Raw genomic sequence first — 14,981 nt, forward strand, 5'->3', positions numbered from 1 at the left:
CATTAAGAGGTTATTATGTGGAAACATATTTGGAAAATATAAAAAATTAGATATCTGGAACTGACTAATTTAACTAAAATGAAATGCTTCCACTGAATGCTGGCATTAAATGCTTTACCACAAAAGATTAACGTTAAGTGCTTCATCACAAACGACCCATTTCATTTTTGAAGGGTGAGGATTTCATAATAAATTATTAAATTACAGTGTAAAATGAATGTCAAACACATCCTCTGCAGGAGCACAGAGTGAGCTGCAGTGGTGAATCTGCAGGCATATGTGCAGACCACATTCGCATGTGTTGCAGCCTTTTTTAACATCAGGCGCCAAGTGCATGCATCACAATGCATAAGTCAAAAAATATCTTTATTTAAATATGTTAGCATGAAAATCATTACAATTCCAATATGCATTTGCCCTTTGCATTTGCAACCGAAATTTATTTTGCAGGAAGTCAGGTGCAATAAATGGAAAGTTCTGAATTATTTTTACTCAACTCTGGATCCTTGCACTAACCACTTCCTGTAAAAGCAAAGAGTTGGAACATGTGAGTGGGTACTTCAGTGTGTTTATGCAGGTGCAAGTGTTGCCATATTCCAACTTTGACTGAGACAGACTTTATTAATCCCCAGAGAGAAATTCTGTAAATACTATTAGATATATTCAATCGCATGTTTTGAGGAAAGAAGAAACTAGAAAAACAGAGAACAACAATGACGATCTCAGTCCACTTCACCTTTTATGTCTTTTTTTGGCTTGCACAAGGTATGTTGTTTGTCATTGCTCTGGATTTTAGCAGTTTAAAGTATTAAATGTGTGTTCACATATCTAAAAATCCACTCATTTACAAAAAATGTATTCTGCATTTCAGGCAACATAATGTCTACTTTCTGTAAAGTAGTTAAGATGTTTTCTCTTTGCAGATTTTGTGAGCTGTGATAATATGAAGACCTCTGTTGATTTTGTGACTGTAGAATTGGGAGACCCTCTTATACTAAACTGCACCTACAATTGCTCCACTGGATTCGTTCGTGGATGTTGGACTAAAGCAGACATCTCTGATTGTCAAGCAGCATTTAGCAAAACCAACTCTTGCACAACGTCTCTTTATCTGTTTAATGTGTCCACTGAAGATCTCAAAAAGAACTACACATGCTACACAGTAGATACAGAAGACCCTCGACTTCCACAAAAAACAGAGCGTATCGTTGTACTTCAACTACAAGGTAGACAAACATAATTATATGTAAATCAATCCAAGATACAACTAGTAGATCTTTAAAGCACAGAAATAAACAAATGTAATTTTTCTGTGTCTTTGCTTTGTTTTTTTAGCTCAAGGAAGTGACCAACAGGGGACAGTCACCCCAGAGACTGAAACAAAAAATGGTAAAATATGTTATATATATAATGTTCCACAAACTTTATTTTTGTACATTACATTTATTTAATACAGTGTGATCTACATTTCTCAGCCTCCCTTCCTGCTCAGACAAACAATTCAAGTGGAGGTAAGATGGCTCTTTGAAACAGAACGATTCGCTAACTATTATTTACATCTATATGTGGAATTTGCATATCCAGTGCAATCCAAGTTAATACTGTTGTTTCCATGTTAACAGGAGAATTTACAGGAATTAAGGTTCTTGCAACAGTTACAGTTTTAGTGGCCACAGTTCTTGCAGCACTGGCTGTTTATCTGTGTTTCAATCGGAGCAAACAGAACTGGAATGGTAAAGGTGATAACAAAATATTACACCTTGAACACATATTTGCTTTAAAGAGCGGTGTATACAAATTTATCTTGTCAACATTGTACTGACAATGTCATGTATTCTAGGGGAGCCTGTTGTGTCGAGATCAAGGTGAGTGCAATTAAAGAAACATTCTTTTGTTAAATCCTTGATGAATTACCTTTAAAACTATGTTTTTGCCAAAAATTTTATCCATTAATTTCTTTATCCATTGCCGTTTCAGCTCACCACAACCTCCACACGCTGTTCTCTTACCAATGAAGGGTAAGCAGTCCAAAATATCAGAAGTAAAAGACAAGATTGTCTGCTTCCAAATGAATTCCTGGCATTTATATCTGTCATATTTCCAGGGACACAGTCGACACAAAATGAAAGAGTGACTCTGAGGATTCCTCAAGCAGGTAAAATGATCTCTCAGCAATACCACCACTTTTCTTTTCTAAGTGACTTTCTACAGTATGAAAACTGACAATTACTGATAAATGGAATCCTTTCCTCAACTCAGATAATGACAGTGATACTGAAGTTCCATATGCTGACATAATGATCACTGTCCGTGGTGTCAGCACACCGGAGCTCACTCAGGTTGGATACTTGACTGCTGGGGATCAGAAAGAGGTGAGAGAGGAGACTTCAAAGTCCACTTTTATTCGACTGAAGCCCAAATTCAAAGGGCAACTTATTCTGTTCTGGGAGCAGTTCTAGCTCCATAGATCATACCCCTGTACATGACTCCAACACTGGTACAGAAAATTCCTGAAACTGTTATTGTGACGGCTAATAGTTTATAGCTGTTGGTGCTGCAGGAGGAGGCACAACGATGCGTTGAATGTATCATAAAACTGTATAGACAAGTAATGTAAAAAAGTTTTACATTACTTGTCTATACAGTTTGCACATTATATTACAAAAGAGGTGGAACTGCTCAAATTAATTGACCTCCAGCATCACCACAGCATGATAAAGCCAGGTTCAGCTTATCACTTTACCAAAATTTGATGTTTTCCATCATAACGTCAACTGACAATGAAATGTAAACTGCATTTATATAAACTACAGTACTATTAATGTCTGCTGTTAATGTTTGGGGTACGAAGGTGCCCTTTATTTATGATCTTTTCTTATACTGTTTGTATTCCAGAGAATATGATTCATTAGAATTTAAGGTTGTTTTAATTATTTATGGAGAGTTTATCATATCTAAATCTAAATATGTCAGTAAACTCATACATCACGGGGTTAGTTGCCTATTAATTCATTTTCTTGATGAGTTTGATTTGCAAGATCCTTTTTTTTTTTTTTTGATTTTAATGTTGTCTCCATGTTGCTATTCTCGACATGCTACATGAGTTTTTCTCTGCTTCCAGTGGTGGGGAGATGAATCGAGGTGCCACCTGCAGGCCTCACGCTCAGCTGACAGACTCCACGTACCTCAGCCCAGAGAGGTCAGCCGCAAGATGAGCACCAACTCTGAGTATGCAGTCATCACATATGCCTGACTGAGTAGGAGGAGAAGGGGGAGAAAAACAACTCTGATTTCTTCATATATGCATTGACACCAGTGGGGTCATTAGGCCTGAGCGTCTGAGGCTTTATTCCCAAATGTTTTATGATTTGGTCAACAAGTATTTTTGTTTGCTTGCTTCTTTGTTCATTGGTTTGTTTTTCAAAAGGAAGAATAACTGATAACAAATAGTAGTGGTTCTATTTGTGTCATTTTAATCATGCTCAAACAATCAATTATGGTTTGAAAGCCTTCAAAAATATTAGGACATAGTTGATCAAAAATGCTGAGATATTCTGTATATAAAAATCTGATCTGTTTACTGAAGTCAAAATATTTTTCTATCACATCAACAGTATAAATGAGGACATTTCTAAGTTTTATAGTCTCATTTCAGGATATTTACAAAATTGTGAGAATGGATGTTTCTTAAAACTACATTTAATTATTAAAGTAGTAAAACTTGGCAACAGGTAGCCAAGTGGCAGCAGAAACACATTTTATTGTTTTACTTTAAGCTACTCTGATTATTGTTAGATATTTGTTTGGGGTATTGGGACTTTACAGGTACACCCTTTCACTTCACCAGCACCTACATCTCTTCTCCTAGAATATTTAAAGCATCAGTCACCCAAATTACTATTAAATAAAATTTATGAAAATAAATTGTTGCAAAGAAAATCTTTACATATTCTTATAAACATGGAATCATCATAAATAAGACTAATTTCAAGGCAAACAGTTTGAATCACTTGTCAAGTAATCCTGTGCTCCCTGTGATATTAAATTTGAACATGGGCTGAGCATAGAGAGGAAGTGGGACTTTGTCTAGAGCACAGTGTATCACGTTTTATATTAATTTTACTGTGAAATAATTTGAAAATAGTGCTCAGCCTCCAATGTCCAAAGATCCCAAGAACTTCTCTGCTTTACACGTTGCCTTTTTTAAAAATATTTTTTTCTTATGTATTTCTTATATCAGTTTGTTTGCGTATATTTTAGCGTGTGACGTTTGTATAATTGATATTTACGTTCAATAAAAGTATTATTCCTTGTGCGTTTTATGGCATTTGAGCTCTCTCAGTCTCCGTAGTCTGACCCGTTGCTTAGAAACAGACATCAACAAAACACAGCGGTTACTGTTGCTAGATTTAACTAAACGTTCAGAAGTAGGTAAAGGTTGATAGGAGTTGCAGGTACTTCCAGGTAAGAAGTGTGAGTAATTCCTTGTGTTGACTTTTTTTTTTTTTTTTTGAAATCTCACTACATTTGTATTTAAGTGGTGTAAATGGCGTGGCGGCCGTATTTAACATATTTCACTACACACGCTGACGAAGCTAACGTTCCTGAGAAGGTGTTAGCTAGCTACTCACCACTTCTACCATACCCATCGGGAATTAAGCAAAATATTAAGAAAAATGTCGGCTTCTTCCAGTCAAATAAAGCTGTCAAAGAGGTTACCGTCCCACAAAAAAATGTCAGTGCCCTTTTCCAACACTCACCTGCGGGTCCCGCGAGGTTTTGGCACCATCCTGGAGGGACTGGCCCGAGAAGTCCTGCGAGACCAGCCGAAAGACATCCCATCATATGCTGCACACTACTTCGAAACTCTTCTCAAGCAAAGAGAAGGTAGCTATATCATTTAAAAGTGATGACATGCCATCGACTTCTGTCAAATATTTGTTTTCCTGTTTTCTCCCTGCAGAGAGTGGCGTGGACCCAGCTGAATGGGCTGCTAAACTGGAGGACAGGTTCTACAATAACCATGCGTTCAAGACTTCCGGGGTAAATCAACCTGTAGCAGACTATAAAGTTTAGTTTTAAGCCACTGCCCTTGCCGTATTTGTAACTTTAGTTACTGCTCATCAATTACTCTCTGTTTACCATCACACATTTGTTGTTTTCCCCCAGACTAGTCCTGAAAAAGAACCACCAGCAGAGGTGACCATTTCCAAGTGAGTGTTTTTTTCCCTGAATGTGCAGCCAGGAGGATCATCAGAAGAGGGAAAGGATGAGCATGAGGGACAGAGCAGTGACAAGTAGTGATGAAAATACCGATTTTTTTTTTTTTTTTTTTTGGTCACTAAAAAGTTTTCTGGAGTCACTTTTTTTCTGTATACAAGGCTGTCGTTTTTGTCCTGATTTGGAAAACTACAAAATAGAATTGGAAAAATTGCTGTTAAAACAACAGCTGTTGAGTCAAAGTGCTTTCCAATAAAGAAACATTGATGTTGCATATTTACCTAACAGGTTTAGATATTGAAATTAAGACCCTACAGTATTATATACGTTGTGATTTCACCTGAATAATAATAATAATAATAATAATAATAATAATAATAATAATAATAGTACTTATAAAGTGCTTTTCAAGACACTCACAAATGCTTGACAAAGTAGGCAAGAATGCAAAAGATAAATGTACAAAATGGAGAAAGGAAAATATAGGAAAAGGGGATTATTAGTTGTAGGCAGTGTTGAAAAGCTGTGTCTTAATATATTTATTGAATATGGAGAGTGAGGAGGATACGCTGATGCTTTTGGGGAGTGAGTTCCAGAGAGTGGGAACAGTATTTAATTTAAATATTATTTGAATATAATTCTACAAAATTATATTGAAAAATGTATCTGAATAAATATTAAGATTAAGGTCCCACATTATAATTAATTATAGAGACATATCTGGCAACAAAAAGCAAAGAGAACTTCAGCACTGAATCAACTGGTTGGACAAGCAGCCACAGATCAGACCAGAACTTTAGAGCCAGAGATACCTGCCGAATAAAAGTCATATCTCACTGCAGTCATACTTGGTAGACATTTTAATATAAAAGAATAGTCAAACTGTTATAGAGGTAGTAGTTTTTATTTGCCAGAAATTAATCATTGTGAATTTATTTGAGTGGTGTGTCCCTGTTTAATATGAAAATGCAATAGTGTGTTTTAAGTTATCAGTATGCATCGTACTTCAACTTTTCAGAGAGCTCCATGTTAAAAATCTTTCTTGTGGAATAAAGTCCCAGGAGTAGTGCAGAACTTCGGCTCAGTACTGAAAGCACTGTTAGATTTGCAGTGTCAGGGCTGAGGAGAAAGAGCAGATCTGATGGAGGAGAGATCACCAGCTGCAGGAATACAGTCACAGCTTACAGCTGAGTGTGTTATTTTGACACGGTATCACTGTTTTCACTAAAAATGTCTCCTTACCATATTCAGCATTACTGGCATAAATTCTTTCATGTTGTTTTGTACTTTTTAGAGAAAAAACAGATGAATCCCAAACTGAAGATGAATCAAGTTATTCAGCAGAAGCCTCAAATCTTTCCACCACACAACCTAATGTCTCTGAAAAGGCTGATTTAACTGAAAACACAGACGAAGAAGAAAAACTCAGTATTAAAGAGAAACACACTATTTCTGCGGAGAAAGAACTTTCTGAAGAGCAATCAGTCAACAGGTTGTCAAATGCTGATGTACAGTCAGATGAACTGAGTGGTACAGAGGAGGAGAAAGACCCAACATTAACTGCACTCCATCAAATTGAGAAGGCAGCTAATGAAACAGATAGCAGCTCTGTTTCTGACCAAAATATACCTCAGTATGAGTTGGAGCCCACTGACCTGTTGCCATGCAGAGGGATTTCAAATGAAGATGTATGTGCTCAGGAGTTAGGAGTGGCAGAAGATGAGGGAGGTGATGAACAAGGCGCTGCAATTGTCAATAACGAGATTGCAGAAGAAGAGGAAGATACTGAAGCTGCAGAACCTGTTGAGATTTTTCCGTATTCTGGCCTTGCAAATGTGGATGTATGTGCTCAGGAGTTAGATGTGGAAAAAGATGAAGGAGGTGATAAACAAGTAACTGCACACATAGATAACAAGACTGTAGAAGAAGAGGAAAACACTGAAGTTGCAGAACCTGTTGAGGTTTTTCCATATTCTGGCCTTGCAGATGTGGATGTTTGTGCTGCAGAGCTGGGGGAAACAGAGACAACTATGAAAGAAGATGGTGAAGATGATATTCCTGTTGTTAAAGAGGAAGAAATTTTAAAATCTCTGTCGGAGGAAACCGTTGCAAAATTGTCACTGTCTCAATCTGAAATCACTGAGGGCAACCAACAAGAAGCAGAAGATCAGGCAAAGAAAACAAAGGAGGAGGAAGACATGGAGACTGAAGGAAACACTGGGGAAACACATGAAAGTTTAACTCATATTGAGAGAAGTTTAGATGGTAATGTTATACCAAAGGAGGATTCTTTGGTTGAGATTAGCTTTGAAGATGTTCCAGAGGATCAGCAGATTAATGAGGTTGGGGAGAAACAGCCAGAGGCTGAGGGTTCAATAGATGTCTCGCAGACTGAGCTATTAGAAATGCAACATGCACAAGAGCCCAAGGAGCTTAGTGCAAGTGCAACAAACCAAAATGTGTCTGATACACAAGACCACCATAAACCTGAAATGGAGGGAGTCGAAAAGGACGTTAACTCTGAAGAGAAGGAAATGGAAAGTCAGCATGAGGCATATGATGTAATGAACGAGGTGGTGCATACAAATGACTCTACTTTAAGTGATAATGATGATGAGGAGAAGGAAAAAGAGGTTAAAAACATCTGCTCATCAGATCAGCCCACCACCGAGGCAGAAGAGGAGAACCAAGACGACGAAACCGATTGTACAAATGAAGATAACGAGAAGATAAGTGAGGGCAAATTTCACCAGAATCAGGATTCTGAAACAGAGCCGCAGTCAAATGACCTTAGTTTTAAAGAGGATGAGATAACAGACGCACTGGGAGGAGATAAAGAAGAAATATGTACAGAAGGTTGCAGTGAGATGGAGGATCAAGAAATTAATGATGCTGGGGCAAAAAATAATTCATCACAAGTATCCCAGTCAAATACATCAATGGCTGGAATGGAGGCAGAGAGTGAAAGATTTGAGGAAAGTGCACCACTTGTTCCAGAGGAGAACGAGGAGAGTCAGAGAACACTTGTAGAGTCACAGCCAGAGGGTACAGAGGAAGAAAAAGAGGTCACATCAAAGGGTGCAGAGGAACTTACAGAGGGAATGATTGATTCTGAAGTGCATGAGAAAAGTCACATAATGCAGGAAGAGGAGAATATGAGCCTCACTCATGGTTCAGACTGGATGACTTCAGGCCTCCAAGGAGAGGAAAAGCCACCTGAGACAGAAGACACCACAGAGCCTGCAGACAAGAGCAGTGATAAGGTAATTATTCTTTTCAATGCTGGATATTAAAGATGCATCATCCCTTTAATTTTGAACATTTCTTTATGCCTTTGAATTATAAATGACCATTTTACACTGATAAAATATCCCTGAATGTTTACCATTCGGTGGCATAACTTGAATCCAACAGACACTGAATCAACTCACTTCACTTCCTCCACATTCATCAGCAGACTGAGGCTAAATGTTTGAGACAGAGATGACTTTAGGTAGGCTACAGTCTGCTCTGCTTCCATTCCTGTCTCAGGTAGCCTATATAAATAAACCCTTCAAGGACGAGCCCGATCAACAGTGGCCCTCTTTTTTTTTTTCTTCCCCAGGACTCTCTGGGGGTAGGTGATTGAGCATATCTCCAGAATAGTTCGTTTTCTGGATGACACACGATAGCTGTCATCGAAAATTACCTTTACCAAAATGCATAGAAATCTCTGTTTCAGAGTTGAGAATAGTATCAGTCTGTGTCAAAATGTGAGCCTTCACTCTGCCGCATGCTCATAAAAACTGTAATACAGCGGCTTTTTTAGCATCAGATCAACTCTCCTCTAGGGAGCCGCTGCAGCCTCCGCAGATTGATACTTGATTCGGTGATCTATCATCATAAAAAACTGACGAAACTATTTGTGAATTAGGCCTCTAACATCTTCACTGCTGTCACAGTTAGCCTCGTCTGATTTGTCTGGACCAAGAGCGCTCCAAACACAGGGAGGGAGTGTAGGACGGGGTACTGAGAATGTTACTATGGTAACCCCTCACCATCCTGCTCTCTCTTAGTGTCGTCATGGAATTAATAGGAGATGGTGATGCTGATAGTTGCTAGGCACCCTCTGTATCAGTAATCTACCTTTAATAGCAGTTTCTACCTGACTGATTAAACAGTAAAATATCACTTTCTATATTTTTTTGTATTGCGCTTACTTAATGGTGGAATTTATTTCAGCTGGAAGAAAGCTACCATAAAATTGTACAACATGTAGGCCATGTATTCTAACATTGAACCAGCAGCAGTATCGCTGATGCCTTGTCATTTTTTTTTAACTTCTATGCCTTTAACTCTCAGCTTACAAGTGCCCACAGTGATATTCCTGTTCCTTCATCATCTTAAGTGGATGAACACTGTGTTTACACTAATGATGAAGATAACATGACACTAACTACCTAATGATTCATTGCGGTAGATTTAATTGCACAGTGATTATTGTAAGTGAGCTGATTGATAAAGTCAGTCAGCTCAGTGAAATCAGGTGTGTACATAACTTAACTGTTTGAATGGCTAGCAAACCAGCAGGAGTGCGTTAATGTCAGAGATATAACTCAGATAAATGGATGTTTTCTGTTTCTCCTTCTCTCCGTCTTGTCTCTGAGGCTGGCAGAGGAGTGTGGGCGGCCATACCAGCTGGGATCAGAGAGATGGAGAGGGCTGTTAGCTCACTCTGCCTCTAATAAATTTATAACACCTCCTAGTGTAAAATAGTTCAAGATGCTTACACAGTTTTATTTTCACACTATTAGTAGAATTTGAAAGTCAGCAATTATTGTTTTCTGACCATCTGGCTTTTCCATAGTATTTCTATGTTGGTCATTTGTGTTTATTTGTGGAGATTATTATTGTAACACTGCAACTTGTGAGTTTTTATGATGCTCGATGCGTTCGGTAGCCCCCTTTTCTGATTCATATCGAGACTGTATGACTTTCACTTGTAAAAACATGACCAGAACTTTAAATGGCTGGAAGAAAAAATGCGCAGATGTGCCTGTTTCAGTCGGTCAGGTCGTCAGGTTGTACTCGGTGAATGTTGAGGTCTGCTAAAGGTTTGTAGCAGTAAAATGAACACAGTAGGTCAGCAACCTTAATGAGCCTGAAAAGATAGAACACATGCCGTTATGTTTGTAGGAGGTCTCTCTTTCTCTCCCTCCCTCTTTCTCTCTTCCTCTCTCTCTCACTCTGTGCGTGAGCGGGTGTTACTGAACATACAGTGATTGTTAGTAAGAGCCAGTGAGGCATCTGTATTATACCGGGGACTCATTTAAAGAGAGCTTCGCGTGGTCCACATAGAAATTGAGGTACACAAGTCATACTAGGTCAACTCATCCGAAGACTGAAGCCATCTCTGAGAGTAAGAAATGGACTGTCACAATGTAAGTAGAAGCTTCAGATTAACTTTTTTAAATACATTTTTAACCACTACTCATTTTGATCAGTAGATTCAGATTTGATTGATACAGTTTATTAGTTATTAATGTTAGTTGCTGGTGTTTGGTTGTCCTCAAATGGCATACTGCTTTGTTTGTTGTTCTTTTTGTCTGTTCAACTACAGTCTATATATATGTTTGTGTGTATTTATGTCTCTGAAATAGTGATTTTTTTTTCCACAGGCCAATTATTACAACAAAAAAAAAAACTATTTTCATTGGTAGTGGATAATATGACCTGAGATTTGCATCAGAATATTTCAGATTGGTCTGTGTCAGATTAAGTCTAAGGACCCCTGTGACGATAAATACAATAAGACCCCTGAGAAGGTTTGTTGCCAAAAAAAATAAATAAATAAATCCAGTGCAGCAACCCTGAATCTCTGCTGCTGCGAAAGAGCTGGATTCTGGCTGCTCAGTGAGCAGTCAGACAGAGAGGCTAATGAATGCTGGCTGAACAGGTGGGTGGTCACACTCCTACACTGGAGGGGTTTCACTGGAGACATGATGCACAGCTTCAGCGAGGCAGTGGGATGACAGTGGGAATGTTCAGTGGGCTGCCTTTGTGTGAAATGTCAGTCTGTTACCATAAGCAAAGCACGGGGTGTAGCTGATATGTGTTTGCCACACAATTTGAATTGGTGTTTACATAACTTGTCGACAGCCTTGGCAATGTTCCACTGACAGTTTGTGACAAGCCAGAATTCGTCTTCAACCCACCCCGTGTCTCCTTTGGGACGGTGGATTCTGTCCTCCCAGTGTCTGAAATATGCAGCCGGTGTAACTGCAGCAATATTTTCGCTGGGTCATTCTTTTTAGGCCAAATGTCGCAAAGCAAGAAGTTATTTTTTTCCCTGAGACATCACTTTTAAATATAAATGCATTTAGTTTGAACTACCTTTTAAATATTAAAACATGCAGCAATTGTGTACACCAGCCTGGTTTCTATGTGTGATGATTATTGCTCTGTTTTGGAATCCGGAGGTTTGATAAATGTGAAATTTTGTGGTTTTTCCCAACCTTTTCTATGGTGCAAAATAAAAAACGGTAAACAGTGGCAATCCACTACTAAATAGACTAACTCAAACCAGCAATGTTTTGTACAGTTCATTCCAAAAGGAAAAAGAGCAAGGAAAAAGCAGTGAAAGTGGGGTATTGACCTCCTGAGAACTCCACTGAAGTCTTGAAATAAGGGCGAGCTACTCTGCAAGCACAAATTTCTTGCTGTCAAAAAAAACTGAATCCTATACTGCTGACCTCATAAAGTATGGTATTGCAGTCTGTTAAGGATGATGTTCTCACAACAGCATTTCACAAAGAAAGAATCGCTTACGTGACCATGTAATTTGCTCTCCTGCTGCGATTAACTACTACTTTGTGGTCCAACAACAGGAGGAGTGCAGCCGGCCCCAGGAGGAGGAGGACATCATGGACATCCCCCTGGATGACCCGGAGGCCAACAGGGCTGCTGCCAAGATCCAAGCTGGGTTCCGTGGCCACATGACCCGCAAGAAGATGAAGCCGGAGGACAAAGCAGAGGGGGAGGAGGTGAGCAGCACTGGGGATGTGCTCAACGGCAGCCAGGGGGACTCAGGTCAGTGGTGTAGAACCAAGGGATAAGATAAGTCCCATAATGCCAGTAAAGAGGGCATTATGGCTAGTGACTGTACGAATGGTAAGAGAGGCTCCCATCAGGAGCTGTAGCCACAATAGATGACCTAAGGTAAGTGTTGGAGAACTTAAGGTACTTATTTGACCATAGATAGAGCTTCTCGAGTCTAAGAATAATAAGCAAATTAGGCATAATGCAATTTTGATGTTTAAAAGCTGCCCTGCATGCTACTTGGTAGAGCATTAGTCTTTTCTCAGAGCCCAACACTTGAGCATAATAATGAAGGAACACAAACTGATGTACCATTTTACACAGCAGCAAAAGAATCCGTTTAAATGCTATACATAATTAAATACACCTATTAGAGCCCCTTATGGCTTAACCCAAGTGTGATTAATGCAATACATAACTGAGTGACTCATTTAATTACCCCATAGGGTCTACAGCAACAGATGATTGAATTTTTCAATTAATTTTGCTGTTGAAGGGGATCTGCTTCTAGATGTGTTATTAAATCACCAGACAAACATGTTCATCGGAGTTCAGTTTATTTGGAAAATGTCAAGTTACATTATCACAGCGTTTACCGGTTTTTATTTTCTGCAACTGTGGGGACTTTATAGCGAGCAAAGGTTGCATTTAGGTTGGCTTTTATGCTTTTACAAACCAAAACCAGACACTGCAGATGACGACGGTACAAAATAAGACCGATAAAACTAGCACCAGATACCCCTTCAAATCTTTAGCTTTTCTAACTTAAACCACCAGAAACGCGGATTAGACAGATTCTCTGAAAAGATAAAGCCTTCAAATTTTACCTTTTCCTGTAAGACAAAGCAGAATTTTCTTTGGGGATGTGGTTGGCTCAAGGGATCTACGTCAGTGATTCTTGGTAACCCAGTTGCTGGCTGCCTTGTATCCTCTTGTAGGAGATGTATTTATAGCTCCAGGTGCATTAGGTACAGTATATGCTTCAAAGGGCCGAGCAGAATTAATGGACCTGTCGGACTGGAACTGAGCATCCCGAACACCTCCCATTGGGGGAGACCCCCTTTTCACAACACAAGTGCTCATCAGTTATGTCAGCCATCATAGGGAATTAAGTCCCACATCACACAGTACTTTACAACTTAGAGTGTTCTCTGTAAAGTATATATGCATAGGAAGATTCATTTTTCTCTAAAATGAATCCTCCTTAAATAAAGTGTTCATTAGATCCACCCACACGTAACCTCATAGTTTGCGACGAGCTGTCGACCTTGACCACATTAGTGAATACAGAAACTGTTCTTTTCATGTTCTGCAGTGCTTAACTATGCCTTGCCTATTTCTGTTTTTAGAGACAGGAAGATCGGGGGCAGTAGAGAGAGACGACACATCTGTGCCAGAACAGTGACGCCCCTGTCCTGACCTGGATGAACAGAAAGACGGGAAGCAAGGTAGTGAGATGGCTGGCATACGCTGGCTAGGCTGGCTTTCAGGCACACCTTTTTACCCCAGGAGTCATTTTCTTTTTTCACACAAATTAGCAGTAGAAAATGAACAGTTTTTGAGGGTGTGTTATGTGAATTTTGTGAACTTTAACACTCCTTCTCTGCTTCTTCAGCAGCCTCATCAGTACGGATGTCTTTGACCCAGAATTTGCAACTCACTGCATGTACTTGTGAAACTTCTGGTAGTGTGCTAGTTTTTAGATGATGATCTGTGAATGTGAAAATGAATGTCCTCTAAATGCTAAACAGGGCCTTTTTTTGGATGGATCAGTTCATACGTTCTGTGTATAAACCTTGTATGCATCACTTTTGGTGACTAGTGGCTTTAAATTATTTATTTTGCATTGTTTCCTGATGTGCTTGTATCTTGACTATTTATCTTTTTGACTTGCTTACAAAATGATTAAAACATCAAAAGTAGCTATGAATGTTCTATTTATTTATTATCTTTCTGAGCACATAAATAAGTTCTCTTCACATTTTCAAGCATTTTCTATAAATCTGATCTTCCAGAACAGTAAGCATGCAGTAATTACACTTCTTTCCAGATGCATTTGGAACAGCTTTACCTTATAGGACATTGGTTCAGTATGCTCTGTTGTTGTGTTGGTGGGTTTTACTTGTTTGACCTATGTTAAAATCAGTTGTGTAGAATGTCATTGTCAGAGTTTGCAGAGCCTTCATGCTTTAAAACTAACTGAATAGTACCTTGCTGAACTTTGGTGTAGAGTCATGGCATTACACTAATAAATCCACCTTAAATATACAGCGAAATGTCTGGCAGCCTTTATGTCACCTCCATCTCTGTCCTTGGAGACAAGCTCAGAAACTAAGTGTGCTTCTGTGCAGCATTACTGGAGCCAAACCTGCTCCTTCTTTTTCTGCAATGTAAGTAGGGCTGCTAATTGGAGAGAACAGGTTTCCATGAAGCCGAAACAATGTTTTGTCTCATCAGTGATTCTCTTACACAAGAAATCTCATGAATAATTCACAACATAAAACTGTATTTCTAATATTTAGCAGTAGCTGCCAGTTATTCCAGACAAATTGAGTTTTGTGCTAATAATATCTATTAGATAAGACCATTTAAATAATTAGATTGCACACGGCATTGGAGCCTGCATGCATTAAGCTATGAAATGTTTCCTGCCTATCAACAGGTGCATTATCATAAACACGTCT

At 38.9% G+C, this 14,981-nt stretch overlaps 2 protein-coding genes across 7 annotated transcripts; both read left to right on the forward strand.

The window, feature by feature from the left end:
• The first annotated feature begins 578 nt into the window (after positions 1 to 578).
• Positions 579 to 4,327, forward strand: LOC118469924 (uncharacterized). 2 transcript variants are annotated; one of them, XM_035945759.2, is made up of 10 exons: positions 579 to 765; positions 924 to 1,226; positions 1,336 to 1,389; positions 1,476 to 1,511; positions 1,623 to 1,739; positions 1,841 to 1,865; positions 1,978 to 2,018; positions 2,105 to 2,155; positions 2,260 to 2,372; positions 3,122 to 4,327. In XM_035945759.2, exons 1-10 carry the CDS (start codon positions 714 to 716, stop codon positions 3,251 to 3,253), a joined length of 924 nt encoding a protein of 307 aa, XP_035801652.2. In that variant the 5' UTR covers positions 579 to 713; the 3' UTR covers positions 3,254 to 4,327. The 2 variants fall into 2 exon arrangements, with proteins under 2 accessions (XP_035801652.2, XP_035801653.2); XM_035945760.2 differs by having other exon boundaries at positions 1,623 to 1,733.
• A 31-nt stretch (positions 4,328 to 4,358) lies between these two features.
• Positions 4,359 to 14,565, forward strand: spa17 (sperm autoantigenic protein 17). Of its 5 annotated transcripts, none has more exons than XM_055012524.1 (7): positions 4,359 to 4,464; positions 4,694 to 4,887; positions 4,964 to 5,043; positions 5,170 to 5,213; positions 6,515 to 8,483; positions 12,087 to 12,288; positions 13,647 to 14,565. In XM_055012524.1, exons 2-7 carry the CDS (start codon positions 4,734 to 4,736, stop codon positions 13,700 to 13,702), a joined length of 2,505 nt encoding a protein of 834 aa, XP_054868499.1. In that variant the 5' UTR covers positions 4,359 to 4,464; positions 4,694 to 4,733; the 3' UTR covers positions 13,703 to 14,565. The 5 variants fall into 5 exon arrangements, 4 of the variants coding, with proteins under 4 accessions (XP_054868499.1, XP_054868500.1, XP_054868498.1 ...); XM_055012525.1 differs by having other exon boundaries at positions 4,373 to 4,473; XM_055012523.1 differs by lacking the exon at positions 4,359 to 4,464 and having other exon boundaries at positions 4,492 to 4,887; positions 13,647 to 13,745; positions 13,913 to 14,565.
• Positions 14,566 to 14,981: the final 416 nt, after the last annotated feature.

Source organism: Amphiprion ocellaris, chromosome 7 (assembly GCF_022539595.1).
Source record: "Amphiprion ocellaris isolate individual 3 ecotype Okinawa chromosome 7, ASM2253959v1, whole genome shotgun sequence".
NCBI classification, from domain to species: domain Eukaryota; kingdom Metazoa; phylum Chordata; class Actinopteri; family Pomacentridae; genus Amphiprion; species Amphiprion ocellaris.